General features: G+C 37.3%; 1 protein-coding gene across 1 annotated transcript in view; it reads right to left on the bottom strand.

The window, feature by feature from the left end:
- The window catches only part of LOC142943745 (kinesin-1 heavy chain-like), a 36565-nt gene extending 15221 nt beyond the window's left edge, over positions 1-21344 (bottom strand). The window contains exons 1-7 of the mRNA XM_076085436.1: positions 21216-21344; positions 18073-18160; positions 17909-17982; positions 17356-17460; positions 17207-17255; positions 17047-17102; positions 16688-16775 (exon numbers count right to left, since the gene is read on the bottom strand). Coding sequence (XP_075941551.1) covers positions 16688-16775; positions 17047-17102; positions 17207-17255; positions 17356-17460; positions 17909-17982; positions 18073-18160; positions 21216-21344 — 589 coding nt within the window. The remainder of the gene's footprint in view (positions 1-16687; positions 16776-17046; positions 17103-17206; positions 17256-17355; positions 17461-17908; positions 17983-18072; positions 18161-21215) is intronic.
- Positions 21345-22057: the final 713 nt, after the last annotated feature.

Raw genomic sequence — 22057 nt, 5'->3', positions numbered from 1 at the left:
TGTGATGAAGCCTGTCATTTAATAACCTCTGTTTATGTGTCAAACATTATGATTATGTCTCCTCTCCCCCCCACCCAGCCCCACCCTTTCAAAATAAAAGCCCCATGGATTAACTGTATGTAAACATTAAGCTCAAAATTAGACTTTTTCAAATACTGCCATTACTATTACTACTACTGTTATATTATATACTACGACCACTACTACAGCTATTACTACTTCTACTTCTACTACTTCTTCTAAATACTAATACTTTTACTACTAATGATACTTCTACTACAACTACAACTTCTACGACTACTATTACAAATATCACTACTGCTACTACTTATTATAATGCTACTAATACTTCTACTACTAATAATACTTCCACTACAACTACAACTTCTAGTACTACTACTACAAATATCACTACTGCTGACATTTTTTAAGCCACAGAAACCATTCGAATATCAAAATGTTCAGCTCTTTCAGGAGAGGGGTGATATGACTTTTCATATTTGTAATCTTTAAATTCTTTGAATTATTAAGCTATTTGCAATTTTCTTTTGAATGGGATCTCTATGGAGAAAATCTTCAAATCCTGTTAAACTTCAACTTTCAAAGCCTTCTTCTTCTCATACTTTCAGCTACATATGACTTCATGTTTGTAATATTTCAACTTTTTGAATTATTAAGCTTTTTGCAATTTTTTTTAAATTGGATAGCTATTTTCAGCAATGTTTTTGAGATTCACTTCAGCTTTCAGCATTCCAACGCATTTTCAGCAGGAAATGCATTTTCTAGTTATTGTTGGAATGCTGTTAAGCATTCCAACTATTGTTATCCTGTTTCTTTATTGTTGGAATGCTGTTAAGCATTCCAACTATTGTTATCCTGTTTCTTTATTCTTCCTTATTGTTGGAATGCTGTTAAGCATTCCAACTATTGTTATCCTGTTTCTTTATTCTTCTTTATTTTATTTTTATTTTTATAATTATATTTCTTCCGTACGCTTTTTGAAACTCTTCTGCTCCTTCATATTTTAAGCTACAGAAACCGTTCAACTATCAAAATGTTCAGCTCTTTCAGCAGAGGGGTGCTATGACTTTTCATATTTCTAACTTTTAAACTTTATGAATTATTAAGCTTTTTGCAATTTTTTTTTTGAATGGGTTTCTATGGAGAAAATGTTCAAATCCTCTTCAACTTTCAAATCCTTCTACTTCCTCATACTTTCAGCTACAGACGCCATTTTAAGTTTAAAATGTTGAGAAAACCCTGATCTATTGCTGCATTATTCAGCTTTTTGATATCTTTTATACTTTTTGAACTGCAGCAGTTTAACTTTTATGATTTTTTCAGCCCTTTTCTGCTTTTATAATGGGTGTGTATTGCGCAGCTTAGAGTGCGTGATGTCACCGCTAGAGTGAAGAGCAGCTTGAGATTCTTGTGAAAAAAAGATTTGTCTTTTGCCACTGTGTCCACAATCTTCACTCTTCATGCATAATTTCTGGATGTAGAAGTAGCTAATCTTGTCCGTGTCGTAGACAAATGACTGTGGAATCCCACAGATTTACACATTTGACACAGAAGCCAGTAATTGAGAGGAAAACCAACTTTCTGCTCCATAGAGACCAATGTTAAATTTTGCTTCAAAAACATCTTCCACAGAACACGGTACCCCATTTCTAAATCGCCAGTTCAGCCACATTTTTTACACTACAGACACAATTTTTACAGGATCTGTTCTTCAACTCATCCTTCCGCTCATTTATTAATATCGGAGCAATAGGAGCTACGGTTATGGGAGTTTTGAGGATTTGTTTGAGAGGTGTTTCCCTGTTTAATCTCCACGAAAAGGCTGCAAGGACACAGGTGTTTCTGATTAAGCTCATTAGTGATGTTGATAAACACACAGACTCACAGACACACGCACTCCTCTCTCTCTCTCTCTCTCTATCTGTATGTCTCTCTCTCATACAGTCATTCAGGTTCTTAGAGATCTTTAGAGGATCCCCCCCCCCACACACACACCCCATTTTAAAATAAAAGCCCCACAGAATGAATTCTAACTGAAATGCTTATGATGAAGCCTGACATTTAATAACCTGTTTATGTTTATCTAACATTATGAGTCCATCTCCTCTCCCCTTCTCTCCCCCCCCCCCCCACACCCCATTTCAAAATAAAAGCCCCACAGAATGAATTCTAACTGAAATGCTTGTGATGAAGCCTGTCATTTAATAACCTGTTTGTGTTAATCTAACAATATGAGTCCATCTCCTCTCCCCTTCTCCCCCCACACCCCATTTCAAAATAAAAGCCCCACAGAGTGAAATATAACTGAAATGTTTGATGAAGCCTGTCATTTAATAACCTCTGTTTGTGTGTCAAACATTATGATTATGTCTCCTCTCCCCACCCAGCCCCACCCTTTCAAAATAAAAGCCCCATGGATTAACTGTATGTAAACATTAAGCTCAAAATTAGACTTTTTCAAATACTGCCATTACTATTACTACTACTACTGTTGTATTATATACTACGACTACTACTACTTCTACTACTTCTTCTAAATACTAATACTTCTACTACTAATGATACTTCTACTACAACTACAACTTCTACGACTACTATTACAAATATCACTACTGCTACTACTTATTATAATGCTACTAATACTTCTACTACTAATAATACTTCTACTACAACTACAACTTCTAGTACTACTTCTACAAATATCACTACTGCTGACATTTTTTAAGCCACAGAAACCATTCGAATATCAAAATGTTCAGCTCTTTCAGGAGAGGGGTGATATGACTTTTCATATTTGTAATCTTTAAATTCTTTGAATTATTAAGCTATTTGCAATTTTCTTTTGAATGGGATCTCTATGGAGAAAATCTTCAAATCCTGTTAAACTTCTTCAACTTTCAAAGCCTTCTTCTTCTTATACTTTCAGCTACATATGACTTCATATTTATAATCTTTCAACTGTTTGAATTATTAAGCTTTTTGCAATTGTTTTTAAATTGGATATCTATTTTCAGCAATGTTTTTGAGATTCATTTCAGCTTTCAGCATTCCAACGCATTTTCAGCAGGAAATGCATTTTCTAGTTTTATTTTTTTTATAATTATATTTCTTCCGTACGCTTTTTGAAACTCTTCTGCTCCTTCATATTTTAAGCTACAGAAACCGTTCAACTATCAAAATGTTCAGCTCTTTCAGCAGAGGGGTGCTATGACTTTTCATATTTCTAACCTTTAAACTTTATGAATTATTAAGCTTTTTGCAATTTTTTTTTTGAATGGGTTTCTATGGAGAAAATGTTCAAATCCTCTTCAACTTTCAAATCCTTCTACTTCCTCATACTTTCAGCTACAGACACCATTTAAACTTTAAAATGTTGAGAAGATCCTGATCTATTGCTGCATTATTCAGCTTTTTGATATCTTTTATACTTTTTGAACTGCAGCAGTTTAACTTTTATGATTTTTTCAGCCCTTTTCTGCTTTTATAATGGGTGTGTATTGCGCAGCTTAGAGTGCGTGATGTCACCGCTAGAGTGAAGAGCAGCTTGAGATTCTTGTGAAAAAAACATTTGTCTTTTGCCACTGTGTCCACAATCTTCACTCTTCATGCATAATTTCTGGATGTAGAAGTAGCTAATCTTGTCCTTGTCGTAGACAAATAACTGTGGAATCCCACAGATTTACACATTTGACACAGAAGCCTGTAATTGAGAGGAAAACCAACTTTCTGCTCCATAGAGACCAATGTTAAATTTTGCTTCAAAAACATCTTCCACGGAACACGGTACCCCATTTCTAAATCGCCAGTTCAGCCACATTTGTTATACTACAGACACAATTTTTACAGGATCTGTTCTTCAACTCATCCTTCCTCTCATTTATTAATATCGGAGCAATAGGAGCTACGGTTATGGGAGTTTTGAGGATTTGTTTGAGAGGTGTTTCCCTGTTTAATCTCCATGAAAAGGCTGCAAGGACACAGGTGTTTCTGATTAAGCTAATTGGTGATGTTGATAAACACACAGACTCACACACACACACACACTCCTCTCTCTCTCTCTCTCTGTATGTCTCTCTCCCTCTATCTCTGTATGTCTCTCTCTCTGTGTCTCTCTCTCATACAGTCATTCAGGTTCTTAGAGATCTTTAGAGGATCCCCCCCCCCCACACACACCCCATTTTAAAATAAAAGCCCCACAGAATGATTTCTAACTGAAATGCTTATGATGAAGCCTGACATTTAATAACCTGTTTATGTTTATCTAACATTATGAGTCCATCTCTTCTCCCCCCCCCCCCACACCCCATTTCAAAATAAAAGCCCCACAGAGTGAATTCTAACTGAAATGCTTGTGATGAAGCCTGTCATTTAATAACCTGTTTGTGTTAATCTAACAATATGAGTCCATCTCCTCTCCCCTTCCCCACCCAGCCCCACCCTTTCAAAAATAAAAGCCCCATGGATTAACTGTATGTAAACATTAAGCTCAAAATTTGACTTTTTCAAATACTGCCATTACTATTACTACTACTACTACTGTTATATTATATACTATGACCACTACTACAGCTATTACTACTACTACTTCTACTACTTCTTCTAAATACTAATACTTCTACTACTAATGATACTTCTACTACAACTACAACTTCTACTACTACTACTACAAATATCACTACTGCTGACATTTTTTAAGCCACAGAAACCATTCGAATATCAAAATGTTCAGCTCTTTCAGGAGAGGGGTGATATTACTTTTCATATTTGTAATCTTTAAATTCTTTGAATTATTAAGCTATTTGCAATTTTCTTTTGAATGGGATCTCTATGGAGAAAATCTTCAAATCCTGTTAAACTTCTTCAACTTTCAGCTACATATGACTTCATATTTGTAATCTTTCAACTTTTTGAATTATTAAGCTTTTTGCAATTTTTTTAAAATTGGATATCTATTTTCAGCAATGTTTTTGAGATTCATTTCAGCTTTCAGCATTCCAACGCATTTTCAGCAGGAAATGCATTTTCTAGTTCTTCTTTATTTTATTTTTATTTTTTTTATAATTATATTTCTTCCGTATGCTTTTTGAAACTCTTCTGCTCCTTCATATTTTAAGCTACAGAAACCGTTCAACTATCAAAATGTTCAGCTCTTTCAGCAGAGGGGTGCTATGACTTTTCATATTTCTAACCTTTAAACTTTATGAATTATTAAGCTTTTTGCAATTTTTTTTTTGAATGGTTTCTATGGAGAAAATGTCCAAATCCTCTTCAACTTTCAAATCCTTCTACTTCCTCATACTTTCAGCTACAGACACCATTTCAACTTTCAAATGTTGAGAAAACCCTGATCTATTGCCGCATTATTCAGCTTTTTGATATCTTTTATACTTTTTGAACTGTCCCATTTTAACTTTTATGATTTTTTCAGTCCTTTTCTGACTTTATAATGGGTGTGTATTGCGCAGCTTAGAGTGCGTGATGTCACCGCTAGAGTGAAGAGCAGCTTGAGATTCTTGTGAAAAAAACATTTGTCTTTTGCCACTGTGTCCACAATCTTCACTCTTCATGCATAATTTCTAGATGTAGAAGTAGCTAATATTGTCCTTGTCGTAGACAAATGACTGTGGAATCCCACAGATTTACACATTTGGCACAGAAGCCTGTAATTGAGAGGAAAACCAACTTTCTGCTCCATAGAGACCAATGTTAAATTTTGCTTCAAAAACATCTTCCACAGAACACGGTACCCCATTTCTAAATCGCCAGTTCAGCCACATTTTTTACACTACAGACACAATTTTTACAGGATCTGTTCTTCAACTCATCCTTCCTCTCATTTATTAATATCGGAGCAATAGGAGCTACGGTTATGGGAGTTTTGAGGATTTGTTTGAGAGGTGTTTCCCTGTTTAATCTCCATGAAAAGGCTGCAAGGACACAGGTGTTTCTGATCAAGCTCATTAGTGATGTTGATAAACACACAGACTCACAGACACACGCACTCCTCTCTCTCTATCTCTCTCTCTCTCTCTCTCTCTCTCTCTCTCTCTCTCTCTCTCATACAGTCATTCAGGTTCTTAGAGATCTTTAGAGGATCCCCCCCCCACACACACACCCCATTTTAAAATAAAAGCCCCACAGAATGAATTCTAACTGAAATGCTTATGATGAAGCCTGACATTTAATAACCTGTTTATGTTTATCTAACATTATGAGTCCATCTCCTCTCCCCTTCTCCCCCCCCCCACACCCCATTTCAAAATAAAAGCCCCACAGAATGAATTCTAACTGAAATGCTTGTGATGAAGCCTGACATTTAATAACCTGTTTATGTTTATCTAACATTATGAGTCCATCTCCTCTCCCCTTCTCCCCCCCCCCCACACCCCATTTCAAAATAAAAGCCCCACAGAATGAATTCTAACTGAAATGCTTGTGATGAAGCCTGTCATTTAATAACCTCTGTTTATGTGTCAAACATTATGATTATGTCTCCTCTCCCCCCCACCCAGCCCCACCCTTTCAAAATAAAAGCCCCATGGATTAACTAAACATTAAGCTCAAAATTTGACTTTTTCAAATACTGCCATTACTAATACTACTACTACTACTGTTATATTATATACTACGACCACTACTACAGCTATTACTACTACTACTTCTTCTAAATACTAATACTTCTACTACTAATGATACTTCTACTACAACTACAACTTCTACGACTACTATTACAAATATCACTACTGCTACTACTTATTATAATGCTACTAATACTTCTACTACTAATAATACTTCTACTACAACTACAACTTCTAGTACTACTACTACAAATATCACTACTGCTGACATTTTTTAAGCCACAGAAACCATTCGAATATCAAAATGTTCAGCTCTTTCAGGAGAGGGGTGATATGACTTTTCATATTTGTAATCTTTAAATTCTTTGAATTATTAAGCTATTTGCAATTTTCTTTTGAATGGGATCTCTATGGAGAAAATCTTCAAATCCTGTTAAACTTCTTCAACTTTCAAAGCCTTCTTCTTCATACTTTCAGCTACATATGACTTCATATTTGTAATCTTTCAACTTTTTGAATTATTAAGCTTTTTGCAATTTTTTTTAAATTGGATATCTATTTTCAGCAATGTTTTTGAGATTCATTTCAGCTTTCAGCATTCCAACGCATTTTCAGCAGGAAATGCATTTTCTAGTTCTTCTTTATTTTATATTTCTTCCGTACGCTTTTTGAAACTCTTCTGCTCCTTCATATTTTAAGCTACAGAAACCATTCAACTATCAAAATGTTCAGCTCTTTCAGCAGAGGGGTGCTATGACTTTTCATATTTCTAACCTTTATACTTTATGAATTATTAAGCTTTTTGCAATTTTTGTTTTGAATGGGTTTCTATGGAGAAAATGTTCAAATCCTCTTCAACTTTCAAATCCTTCTACTTCCTCATACTTTCAGCTACAGACACCATTTAAACTTTAAAATGTTGAGAAAACCCTGATCTATTGCCGCATTATTCAGCTTTTTGATATCTTTTATACTTTTTGAACTGCAGCAGTTTAACTTTTATGATTTTTTCAGCCCTTTTCTGCTTTTATAATGGGTGTGTATTGCGCAGCTTAGAGTGCGTGATGTCACCGCTAGAGTGAAGAGCAGCTTGAGATTCTTGTGAAAAAAACATTTGTCTTTTGCCACTGTGTCCACAATCTTCACTCTTCATGCATAATTTCTGGATGTAGAAGTAGCTAATCTTGTCCTTGTCGTAGACAAATGACTGTGGAATCCCACAGATTTACACATTTGACACAGAAGCCTGTAATTGAGAGGAAAACCAACTTTCTGCTCCATAGAGACCAATGTTAAATTTTGCTTCAAAAACATCTTCCACAGAACACGGTACCCCCATTTCTAAATCGCCAGTTCAGCCACATTTTTTACACTACAGACACAATTTTTACAGGATCTGTTCTTCAACTCATCCTTCCTCTCATTTATTAATATCGGAGCAATAGGAGCTACGGTTATGGGAGTTTTGAGGATTTGTTTGAGAGGTGTTTCTCTGTTTTATCTCCATGAAAAGGCTGAAAGGACACAGGTGTTTCTGATGTAGCTAATTAGTGATGTTGATAAACACACAGACTCACAGACACACACACATGTGCTCCTCTATCTCTCTCTCTCTCTCTCCGTATGTCTCTCTCCCTCTATCTCTGTATGTCTCTCTCTCTCTCTGTGTCTCTCTCATACAGTCATTCAGATCTTACAGCTTTTTACAGGACTCCCCTCCCCCCACTCCATTTTAAAATAAAAGCCCCACAGAGTGAATTCTAACTGGAATGCTTGTGATGAAGCCTGTCATTTAATAACCTCTGTATGTGTGTTTCATACTTTCTGATTCTGTCTCCTCCTCCTCTCTCCCCCACCCAGCCCCACCCTTTCAAAATAAAAGCCCTATGGATTAACTGTATTTAAACGATAACTAGTACTTATTCTAATGCCAGTAATACTTCTACTACTAATAATACTTCTACTACAACTACAACTTCTAGTACTACTACAAATATCACTACTGTTGACATTTTTTAAGCCACAGAAACCGTTCAAAAATCAAAATATTCAGCTCTTTCAGGAGAGGGGTGATATGAATTTTGATATTTGTAATCTTTAAATTCTTGGAAATATTAAGCTATTTGCAATTTTCTTTTGAATGGGATCTCTATGGAGAAAATCTTCAAATCCTGTTAAACTTCTTCAACTTTCAAAGCCTTCTTCATACTTTCAGCTACATATGACTTCATATTTGTAATCTTTCAACTTTTTGAATTATTAAGCTTTTTGCAATTTTTTAAAAATTGGATATCTATTTTCAGCAATGTTTTTGAGATTCATTTCAGCTTTCAGCATTCCAACGCATTTTCAGCAGGAAATGCATTTTCTAGTAATAATTATATTTCTTCCGTACGCTTTTTGAAACTCCTCTGCTCCTTCATATTTTAAGCTACAGAAACCGTTCAACTATCAAAATGTTCAGCTCTTTCAGCAGAGGGGTGCTATGACTTTTCATATTTCTAACCTTTAAACTTTATGAATTATTAAGCTTTTTGCAATTTTTTTTTTGAATGGGTTTCTATGGAGAAAATGTTCAAATCCTCTTCAACTTTCAAATCCTTCTACTTCCTCATACTTTCAGCTACAGACACCATTTAAACTTTAAAATGTTGAGAAAACCCTGATCTATTGCTGCATTATTCAGCTTTTTGATATCTTTTATACTTTTTGAACTGCAGCAGTTTAACTTTTATGATTTTTTCAGCCCTTTTCTGACTTTATAATGGGTGTGTATTGCGCAGCTTAGAGTGCGTGATGTCACCGCTAGAGTGAAGAGCAGCTTGAGATTCTTGTGAAAAAAACATTTGTCTTTTGCCACTGTGTCCACAATCTTCACTCTTCATGCATAATTTCTGGATGTAGAAGTAGCTAATCTTGTCCTTGTCGTAGACAAATGACTGTGGAATCCCACAGATTTACACATTTGACACAGAAGCCTGTAATTGAGAGGAAAACCAACTTTCTGCTCCATAGAGACCAATGTTAAATTTTGCTTCAAAAACATCTTCCACAGAACACGGTACCCCATTTCTAAATCGCCAGTTCAGCCACATTTTTTACGCTACAGACACAATTTTTACAGGATCCGTTCTTCAACTCATCCTTCCTCTCATTTATTAATATCGGAGCAATAGGAGCTACGGTTATGGGAGTTTTGAGGATTTGTTTGAGAGGTGTTTCCCTGTTTAATCTCCATGAAAAGGCTGCAAGGACACAGGTGTTTCTGATTAAGCTCATTAGTGATGTTGATAAACACAGACTCACAGACTCACAGACACACTCCTCTCTCTCTCTCTCTCTCTCTCTCTCTGTATGTCTCTCTCCCTCTATCTCTGTATGTCTCTCTCCCTCTATCTCTGTATGTCTCTCTCTCTCTGTGTGTGTCTCTCATACAGTCATTCAGATCTTACAGCTTTTTACAGGACTCCCCTCCCCCCACTCCATTTTAAAATAAAAGCCCCACAGAGTGAATTCTAACTGGAATGCTTGTGATGAAGCCTGACATTTAATAACCTCTGTATGTGTGTTTCATACTTACTGATTCTGTCTCCTCCTCCTCTCTCCCCCACCCAGCCCCACCCTTTCAAAATAAAAGCCCTATGGATTAACTGTATTTAAACGTTAACTAGTACTTATTCTAATGCCAGTAATACTTCTACTACTAATAATACTTCTACTACAACTACAACTTCTAGTACTACTACAAATATCACTACTGTTGACATTTTTTAAGCCACAGAAACCGTTCGAAAATCAAAATATTCAGCTCTTTTCATATTTGTAATCATTAAATTCTTTGAAATATTAAGCTATTTGCAATTTTCTTTTGAATGGGATCTCTATGGAGAAAATCTTCAAATCCTGTTAAACTTCTTCAACTTTCAAAGCCTTCTTCTCATACTTTCAGCTACATATGACTTCATATTTGTAATCTTTCAACTTTTTGAATTATTAAGCTTTTTGCAATTTTTTAAAAATTGGATATCTATTTTCAGCAATGTTTTTGAGATTCATTTCAGCTTTCAGCATTCCAACGCATTTTCAGCAGGAAATGCATTTTCTAGTATTATTTTTATATTTCTTCCGTACGCTTTTTGAAACTCTTCTGCTCCTTCATATTTTAAGCTACAGAAACCGTTCAACTATCAAAATGTTCAGCTCTTTCAGCAGAGGGGTGCTATGACTTTTCATATTTCTAACCTTTAAACTTTATGAATTATTAAGCTTTTTGCAATTTTTTTTTTGAATGGGTTTCTATGGAGAAAATGTTCAAATCCTCTTCAACTTTCAAATCCTTCTACTTCCTCATACTTTCAGCTACAGACACCATTTAAACTTTAAAATGTTGAGAAAATCCTGATCTATTGACGCATTATTCAGCTTTTTGATATCTTTTATACTTTTTGAACTGCAGCAGTTTAACTTTTATGATTTTTTCAGCCCTTTTCTGCTTTTATAATGGGTGTGTATTGCGCAGCTTAGAGTGCTTGATGTCACCGCTAGAGTGAAGAGCAGCTTGAGATTCTTGTGAAAAAAACATTTGTCTTTTGCCACTGTGTCCACAATCTTCACTCTTCATGCATAATTTCTGCATGTAGAAGTAGCTAATCTTGTCCTTGTCGTAGACAAATCACTGTGGAATCCCACAGATTTACACATTTGGCACAGAAGCCTGTAGTTGAGCGGAAAACCAACTTTCTGCTCCATAGAGACCAATGTTAAATTTTGCTTCAAAAACATCTTCCACAGAACACGGTACCCCATTTCTAAATCGCCAGTTCAGCCACATTTTTTACACTACAGACACAATTTTTACAGGATCTGTTATTCAACTCATCCTTCCTCTCATTTATTAATATCGGAGCAATAGGAGCTACGGTTATGGGAGTTTTAAGGATTTGTTTGAGAGGTGTTTCCCTGTTTAATCTCCATGAAAAGGCTGCAAGGACACAGGTGTTTCTGATGTAGCTCATTAGTGATGTTGATAAACACACAGACTCACAGACACACACACACTCCTCTATCTCTCTCTCTCTGTATGTCTCTCTCCCTCTATCTCTGTATGTCTCTCTCTCTCTGTGTCTCTCTCATACAGTCATTCAGATCTTACAGCTTTTTACAGGACTCCCCTCCCCCCACTCCATTTTAAAATAAAAGCCCCACAGAGTGAATTCTAACTGGAATGCTTGTGATGAAGCCTGTCATTTAATAACCTCTGTATGTGTGTTTCATACTTTCTGATTCTGTCTCCTACTCCTCTCTCCCCCACCCAGCCCCACCCTTTCAAAATAAAAGCCCTATGGATTAACTGTATTTAAACGATAACTAGTACTTATTCTAATGCCAGTAATACTTCTACTACTAATAATACTTCTACTACAACTACAACTTCTAGTACTACTACAAATATCACTACTGTTGACATTTTTTAAGCCACAGAAACCGTTCAAAAATCAAAATATTCAGCTCTTTCAGGAGAGGGGTGATATGAATTTTGATATTTGTAATCTTTAAATTCTTTGAAATATTAAGCTATTTGCAATTTTCTTTTGAATGGGATCTCTATGGAGAAAATCTTCAAATCCTGTTAAACTTCTTCAACTTTCAAAGCCTTCTTCATACTTTCAGCTACATATGACTTCATATTTGTAATCTTTCAACTTTTTGAATTATTAAGCTTTTTGCAATTTTTTTAAAATTGGATATCTATTTTCAGCAATGTTTTTGAGATTCATTTCAGCTTTCAGCATTCCAACGCATTTTCAGCAGGAAATGCATTTTCTAGTATTATTTTTATATTTCTTCCGTACGCTTTTTGAAACTCTTCTGCTCCTTCATATTTTAAGCTACAGAAACCGTTCAACTATCAAAATGTTCAGCTCTTTCAGCAGAGGGGTGCTATGACTTTTCATATTTCTAACCTTTAAACTTTATGAATTATTAAGCTTTTTGCAATTTTTTTTTTGAATGGGTTTCTATGGAGAAAATGTTCAAATCCTCTTCAACTTTCAAATCCTTCTACTTCCTCATACTTTCAGCTACAGACACCATTTAAACTTTAAAATGTTGAGAAAATCCTGATCTATTGACGCATTATTCAGCTTTTTGATATCTTTTATACTTTTTGAACTGCAGCAGTTTAACTTTTATGATTTTTTCAGCCCTTTTCTGCTTTTATAATGGGTGTGTATTGCGCAGCTTAGAGTGCTTGATGTCACCGCTAGAGTGAAGAGCAGCTTGAGATTCTTGTGAAAAAAACATTTGTCTTTTGCCACTGTGTCCACAATCTTCACTCTTCATGCATAATTTCTGCATGTAGAAGTAGCTAATCTTGTCCTTGTCGTAGACAAATCACTGTGGAATCCCACAGATTTACACATTTGGCACAGAAGCCTGTAGTTGAGCGGAAAACCAACTTTCTGCTCCATAGAGACCAATGTTAAATTTTGCTTCAAAAACATCTTCCACAGAACACGGTACCCCATTTCTAAATCGCCAGTTCAGCCACATTTTTTACACTACAGACACAATTTTTACAGGATCTGTTATTCAACTCATCCTTCCTCTCATTTATTAATATCGGAGCAATAGGAGCTACGGTTATGGGAGTTTTAAGGATTTGTTTGAGAGGTGTTTCCCTGTTTAATCTCCATGAAAAGGCTGCAAGGACACAGGTGTTTCTGATGTAGCTCATTAGTGATGTTGATAAACACACAGACTCACAGACACACACACACTCCTCTATCTCTCTCTCTCTGTATGTCTCTCTCCCTCTATCTCTGTATGTCTCTCTCTCTCTGTGTCTCTCTCATACAGTCATTCAGATCTTACAGCTTTTTACAGGACTCCCCTCCCCCCACTCCATTTTAAAATAAAAGCCCCACAGAGTGAATTCTAACTGGAATGCTTGTGATGAAGCCTGTCATTTAATAACCTCTGTATGTGTGTTTCATACTTTCTGATTCTGTCTCCTACTCCTCTCTCCCCCACCCAGCCCCACCCTTTCAAAATAAAAGCCCTATGGATTAACTGTATTTAAACGATAACTAGTACTTATTCTAATGCCAGTAATACTTCTACTACTAATAATACTTCTACTACAACTACAACTTCTAGTACTACTACAAATATCACTACTGTTGACATTTTTTAAGCCACAGAAACCGTTCAAAAATCAAAATATTCAGCTCTTTCAGGAGAGGGGTGATATGAATTTTGATATTTGTAATCTTTAAATTCTTTGAAATATTAAGCTATTTGCAATTTTCTTTTGAATGGGATCTCTATGGAGAAAATCTTCAAATCCTGTTAAACTTCTTCAACTTTCAAAGCCTTCTTCATACTTTCAGCTACATATGACTTCATATTTGTAATCTTTCAACTTTTTGAATTATTAAGCTTTTTGCAATTTTTTTAAAATTGGATATCTATTTTCAGCAATGTTTTTGAGATTCATTTCAGCTTTCAGCATTCCAACGCATTTTCAGCAGGAAATGCATTTTCTAGTATTATTTTTATATTTCTTCCGTACGCTTTTTGAAACTCTTCTGCTCCTTCATATTTTAAGCTACAGAAACCGTTCAACTATCAAAATCTTCAGCTCTTTCAGCTCATGTCTGCTATGACTTTTCATATTTCTAACCTTTAAACTTTTTGAATTATTAAGCTTTTTGCAACTTTTTTTTGAATGGGATGTCTATGGAGAACATTTTCAAATCCTCTTAAACTTTTTCATCTTTCAAATCCTTCTACTTCCTCATACTTTCAGCTACAGACACCATTTTAACTTTTAAATGTTGAGAAAATCCTGAGCTATTGCCACATAATTCAGCTTTTTGATATCTTTTACACTTTTTGAACTGCAGCAATTTAACTTCTATGATTTTTTCAGCCCTTTTCTGCTTTTATAATGGGTGTGTATTGCGCAGCTTAGAGTGCGTGATGTCACCGCTAGAGTGAAGAGCAGCTTGAGATTCTTGTGAAAAAAACATTTGTCTTTTGCCACTGTGTCCACAATCTTCACTCTTCATGCATAATTTCTGCATGTAGAAGTAGCTAATCTTGTCCTTGTCGTAGACAAATGACTGTGGAATCCCACAGATTTACACATTTGGCTCAAGGAGCCGCAGAGCGACATGAACTCCAACAAACTGCTCCATTAGACTCCATGTTAAATCTGACCACTCATTTCTCAAAGAAAGCAGACGGTACCAGTTTTCATAACAACCCTAACCCTAACCCTAACTACCAGTGCAGTTTAAATGCTTTCGAGCTTCAACATTTTTCAGACGGGTAGTCTCGCATTTCTTAATTTTCAGCAATTTTTTACAATTCATTTCAGCTTTCAGCATGCCAACGCATTTTCAGCAGGAAATGCATTTTCTAGTTATACTAATTATTTGTATTAACAATAATATTATTATCAACTATAATTAGTATAAAAACATTGACTCATGAATGTTAATGGCTCTAACAAATGTATTAGTCTATTTATTTGTTTTTAAACACAACCCAAGCCACATTAACATGTAATCTGTTTCTGCACTTTAATTATTTAGCTAATCTATTAAAAACGAGTGTAGAAAGAAGACTCAGGCAGGTCGACCCCTGAGACTAAAGACATGTATTTGAAAGTTGATTTGCGAGGGAAACCAGTTGAAATTTCTATATTATTTTAATATTATTTGACCTAAATCATACATTAGGGACTGAATCACAGAGAGGAATCATGTGACGATGATGATGATGTTTTGCAGTGTGAAAGGAGACAGCTATTGTCACAGAGCATGTGCAGTGCTGGTGTGTGCACTGGTGTCACATGCAGCGTATGAGTGTGACACATGTGGCCTTAAAGGGACCTTTGAAGCATGAAGAGCAGTTCACTGGTCATGGTGCTCCATTTCATTGGGATGTCTTCAGGGTTCTTATGAATTTACAACACAAAAACCCTTGAAAGACATGGAAGTGTGCCAGGGAGGGAAGGTCTAATGCTAGCCAGTTGCATTATGGGAAATGTATGATTCATTGTTTTTGGAACTTGACTGTGACTGTTGATTAAAAATCTGGATATCTGGACCGCAGCTGTCTCAATGTTGAACATGTTTTAATTTTCTTTATTTGTTATAGAGGTGAAATACAAAATCAAGGGAGGACCACATTGGCTCCATGTGCAACATGCAGCTCTAGGCTACTGTAGACAACCAACCTACAGTATTCTGTTGATTGGCCTACTTAAGAATGTTGTGTCCTCTTATTACACAAAAGGCCAATAATACTCAAGATGTAGACGTAAACTGAAGATGAGCAGAGCAAAGACATTGAACGTCACACAGGGACATTCTTTCCCTCACTCCTGTCCCTACGGTGGGCTCGTACGAGCTTGCCACCTCAGATTCAGAACAGACAAAAGAAGAACGAACTTTATATTTCCCGAAAGAAATTCTTCTGCCAGAGATTGAGCACATTAATAAATATGAAGTGTATAAGAAGTAACACTAACACCAGGGTCGAATGGAATAACAATACATGTAAGATAGAAATGTGTAAGATAAGTAAACTAAAATAGAAAAGTAATATTGTGCATGATATTGAGATTAATATAGTCAATGATATTGAAAAAAGTAATAAAAAGTTACATAGGTCATAAATAAACTCTCCAAACTTCAGATAACTGAGTGAACATGATGAATGACACTTTGAGTCCAACTTCCTCTATAAACACTACTCTGTAAAAATAGAGATGTTAAGTCACGAACCTCCGGTTCACCAGCGTGGGACCTGATTCTGGAAATAAATAAATCTTTTTTTACTTTTTTATTTTAGAAGATATTTGCTGTGAAATCAAAGACAACAATTAAGCTCAGCTTAGCAACACTAAGTGTGTTTTATGAGCCACTGACTTCACTCCTCTGTCTTGCTCTGCGTTCAGCACACACACACACACAGAGAGTCTCGGCTGATGGGAGTCTCACTGTAGTCAGGAGACCCGGTGAGGTTGAACCCGTGAGAGGCAGCAGGCCCCGCGGGCGCTCAGCGCCTGAACTCACTTGTGACAGCCACGTGTCTGCAGCTTTTGCCTTCGTCGATGGCGTCCATGACCTCGTCGGGACAGCTCACGAAGCGCTCGGTACACCCCTGGAGACACACGCAATCACAAGGAGCCGCTGTGTTCAGCGAGCCGACTTCACAGAGAGACAATTATTAACTGAAGAAGGAAAGGACATGCTGATATTTTCAGAGGGAACGTTATGAAGAGAAAACTTATTTTCCTTGTTTTCTTCGTCTTTTTAATACTCTCTCTTCATCCGTCCAGCTACTTAAATAAAACTTACACTTGAGAACAACATGAAAGATAAACAAGATCTCATGTTGTACCCAAAGGGACATTTCTCAACGTGTGTCCCACCTTGACATAGGGCACCCTGTTTTTGTCCTCGTGCACAGAGAGGTTGACCTTTGACACTGCGGAGGAGAAGGAAAGCAGACATCAGGTCTGAGACAGTGGTGTTGTTTGCATCGGGGTCTGAATGATGATGATACTAAACCACGAGAGACTTGAAACATACTGTCCAACAAGTCCTTGATTTTGTCCAAATAGATTTCGAAATATGAAACCTGCAAAGAAAAAGCATCCAGTGAGAGTTATCATTGTCATTATGATGTGTACTCGCTGATGCTTTGGAGCATCCGAGCTCCCATTGGGAGGTTAACCTACTTTGATGTGAAACTCCAGGTTCTCATCCATGGAGTAGATGTAGTTGAAGATGTCCTCGACAATTCTGGGAATGATTCCCATCATATCTGAGTCGTGGAGTTTCCCCTTCAGGAGACAAGTACATGAAGACGAGACAACGGGGTATGTTTCAGTCTCTATCTTTTGTTCAGTGGTAACTAGAGAGTGTGTCGTGATAGAATCTTTGTGTGCATGTGATTAACTCCTCATAATAATCTTAACAGCTGTGAAAGACGGGTACTTCGAGACCGGGAGAGGGGTCGCCTGACAGACTTTGAAGAAGGTTTTTCAATCTAGACTACATCGGAGATCATTGTTTCAGAGAAAAATCACCAACTCCATAAAAACTCAAACAATCCAAAAGAATCAATCGGCCGATTAATCAGTTCTTTCGTTCTCCAATCTATCGTTGTTATATCTGCCTTTAAAAATCCGCAGACCCTAAAACACCTGGTAAAGTACTCCAAACCTCCTCTGTGCTAGTTCCTCTTCCTGTATTCTGACACATTTTGGACAAGGTGGAAACAAATATTACCTCCATTGTGTGTGTTTTACCAGAGGACGTCTGCCCGTAGGCAAATATGGTCCCATTGTAGCCCCCCAGAACATCTGTACACACCAAGACAAAGATCAAAGGTTTGGGCTTTTAGTGTGTCAGCCACTTGGACTACATCTGCATCCCACTACTGTACATCTTACCTCTGACAATCTTCTGAGCCACGGCGTTGTAGAATTGCACCTGGGTTGTGTCGGATTGGAACACGCGGTCAAAGTGGTACGGTTTACCCTGTGAAGAGGAGGCAGTGATGAGCACCAGTGACATGAATTCTTCATATTGCTACATAACTCAACATAACTCCACTGTACGTTAGCAGCTCGACAGTCCTGTTTTGATTGCCAGGGGATGTACTTTGAGTTACAAGATGTGCTTTTATCAATGAAGGATGCGTGTAACATGGCTAACGTCCTGTGGTTTGCTTATTTACCACCATGACACTTGTGAGGGAATAAATGACACATTGTTCTTCTTACAGACGAGGAGGTGGATTCATGAGCAGTAAAACATAGCCTTGTTCAATGTGATACCCTCGGAGCTCTGACCAGCAATGTATGGTGGCTAATGTTAGCTAACATTAGCTTTTTTATTTTAGGTAGCTATTCAGGGTTGAATGTTAATATTATTTTTTTTCACTTGCTCTTGCACTTGTCAAGTTTTATCTGTATTTAATTAAATACATCTGAAGTTTTGCCCAAATCCTTTAACGCCACCAAAACCAAACTCCTGTTAGCAGGATAACTGTGATGCTAGCTTACGCTGCTCGTAAACCTTCCGACATCAGCTCCGGTAAAGAAACTGTTTGATTATTTTTTCACCACTTGCCCGATTGGGCTAGTGTGTTGCTAGATTTACTAGCGAGACCTGGCATTTGACTTCTATTTACGTCTTTTAATCCTTACAGTTGAGGTCTGGTATCGTTGTGTATCTGTAACTGAATCAGCTCATTGATTCTACTTGTGCTACTTTATGTTTTTCAGCACTTAAGCATTTACAATGATTTGTTAAATGACACTAGTAGCCACAGGGGCAGCTATTCAGCTAAAGTTAGCGCCCCAGTAAAGCAACTACAGCACATTAGATACAATATTTAATTTGACAGAATCATGATTCCCCCAATTTTTATTCAGAATGTCAGATTCTCTAAGTCTTCCCTCAAAACCGTGAATGCAAACAATGCAGGGTTCAATTTAAGTGATCAGAAATCCGTGCATGTAGATTTCAACGGAAATCATTTTTTGTAAAAGTTGACCGAAGAGAGCTTCAACTTCATATAAGAATGTTCATTCTAAGGTTTAAAGCCAACATCAAACCCCCGCCAGCTGTTCAACACAAATTCACACAAATCAGTGTCCTTCCAATAACGTATGACAAATAAAAACACAGAAGCAAATCAAGCCTGTACAGTCAGCTCCTTGATGAGGAACGGACGAGTCAAAGTATGTAACTACTACAGCGGCCTTTGATACTGCCAGGGACAGAAAATCTAATCTAATCTGGATATTTGAATAACCTAAATGCTTCTGCAACTCACCCGATTTGCATTTCCTGTTTCGGAGACATAGTGATCATGTCGCAGTATTGCATCTTGGCAGCACAACAGAAGGCAGCATCAGACCCCAGCCAACCAACGTTGAATTGGGCAAATATTGTCAGAGAGTAACATCATTGCACACAGTCCCACTGGCTGCTACACACAGCACAAACACAGGTAGAACTCTGTCATTGTAAATGATGTTTGCATTACAATGCAGATCCTCCACATGCAGGTGAGACGCCGGTTAACGACACTGAAGACAAACACAGACATAGACTGTGAGTACAGCTCAGCAGATGCATTAAAGCTGTAGTGCTACTGTTTCACATAGATTCCACCAGCAGCAGGTTAATGTATGTGCACTGCAGAATGAGCTCCCCGGCCCCTGCTCCAACCTGCAGCCCCTATAAACACTGCAATCAAGCTTCATATCAAGACAAATACATTTACGATTATAAATCTACTGATGCGGATCAAAAATGCAAATTAAAAAGTTATACTTGCTTTTGAATCTGATACTTAAAAAGTGAATGTTGTCACGTCTGGCTCACAGAGAATCTTTTATTTTATTTTTCACATGAAACCTTGAATGCGAAAGGCTGTCTAACGAGCAACAAACACACAGTTTACCCGTTGGCAGTGAGGAGTTATATTGGAATCTTTTGTTGATGGTGTTACTTAACTCAAAGCAACACACATCTGAGATATGATCTGCACTGAATGGTCCGGAGAAACACTGTTCCACATGACATAAGCAGCTATCAGTTGGCCTATGACTGGGAGTCAATGTCACGGAACAAAGCGGTCATTCATTTTTGTTTTCAATAGTCATAAACATCAGGAGTTGTATTTTGCCAAGTAAAATTGTCAATATGATGCAACACCTGCCATATAACAGCTAGAGATTCAACTGATGGTGAAGAGTGCAACATATCTCCCATACTGCACTAGTGTACTAGTGTTGGGATCTGGTGAAATATGATTCACTTATTTTTCATATCCATCAAAGCATCCACCTTGTCCACCTTGTGGAAGATTCTGCGTTTATCACGTTTCTCTACTCATTTATTTAGGTTTTGCCTTCAATTGTGTCTGGCCTCATTCATTCATTCATTCATTTTCAAACTCATTTTGTCAGATTCATCTCAGATGCTTCATCTTTCATCAGCACAAATACAGCTTTACTATTCAAGGCTTTGGTTTGTCGGCTTCACCTGTGCTACCATGTTAGCGTGCTAGTAGTATATTATATACAAATACATTAGCATGCCAAGGTGAGCGCTAGCCTCAAATTAGCTGGCGTTAGCTTGTGAGGCGGGGGAATTGCAGGTGACGCTGAGTACAAATGAAACGAATGAAAGTTTGTGAAAACTGACAGTTTTTATTTTAGTTTGACAATGTCAAGGTCCATTCCATTCTCCAAACCGCTCCTCCTAGTGATCTATTTACATGTTAAATGTTTAGCAGTCACATTCAATTGCTAGAATGTTGCATTTAGTTTGGTCTGTGTTAACACCCTGGGCTTAAAAGCACTTTATGTTACTTTAACTTCACTTTTTAAAGGTGCGTTTGGTATTTCAGACACCAAAACAGACATTTTTTAAAACCCAAACTAAGGACAACATCCATCCGAATGATAACTAACACTTAAATGATAATTGAATGACTTTTACTACATGAAAAGCAGAAGAAGTGCTCAGTTCAGTGTATCTTCTGAACCCAGAGCCGGGAACAGAGAAGCACACTCACCGCAATATGCACACAGTCGTCCCCTTGAAACTTCGGGATGTACTTGTCTCCCCGGGCCACCTCCGAGCTGTTTAGCGGCCTGAAACGGCACACCACTTTGATGGTGGTCTCCGCTGCGGGGTCCGCCATCTCCGCCGCTGCTGTGGCTGGATGGATGGATGGATGGATGGATGGCTGGATGGATGGCTGGATGGATGGATGGATGGATGGACGGATGGATGGATGGACGGATGGATGGATGGATGGATGGATGGACGGAGCGCTCCGTCCTCCAGTGACGGATACAGAGACGCTAACCGGCAGCAGGGAGCCGAGAGGGGGAGGCCGCGCCCCTCACAGCAGCAGCTCGGTGCTCAGCTGCTCCAGCTTCCCCCGGTCGCCAGCCGGGAGACAGGGGGCAATTTTAACGCACTAAATTCCTCCAATCAGAAACAAGCTTGAGTGACGACACTGTCTCGTGCTCGGTAGGATTGTCTTTCTGCCAGCAGAGAAGGAACCTGATAATTTCAACAACAAAACATGTATTTTGAGGTAAAAAGTTACTTTTTCGATGGACAATGTTTTCTTCTGCTGTGAAGCTCTGGATCTTCTGAATGCAAATATCAATGCTCAAGAATATAATTAAATATATCATCTTAAAGGATGAATAGTCTAGTGTTTGATAATATATGAATGTATTTATAAGACATAATCTTAGGCTGTGGGAAGATATGTATATTTTCCACTATTTTATGACATTTATCAAATAAAATAAAATATATGTAATCAGAATCAGAATCAGCTTTATTGGCCATGTACGCTTACGCATATGTAACAGAGTTAATGATTCCACTTGCCATCAC

This window comes from Anarhichas minor, unplaced genomic scaffold (genome assembly GCF_050575085.1).
Source record: "Anarhichas minor isolate MPS153535 unplaced genomic scaffold, ASM5057508v1 ptg000155l, whole genome shotgun sequence".
Taxonomy (NCBI): Eukaryota; Metazoa; Chordata; class Actinopteri; order Perciformes; family Anarhichadidae; genus Anarhichas; species Anarhichas minor.
The sequence above is the reverse complement of the archived record's forward strand: the minus strand, read 5'-3'. Positions and strand labels throughout refer to the sequence as shown.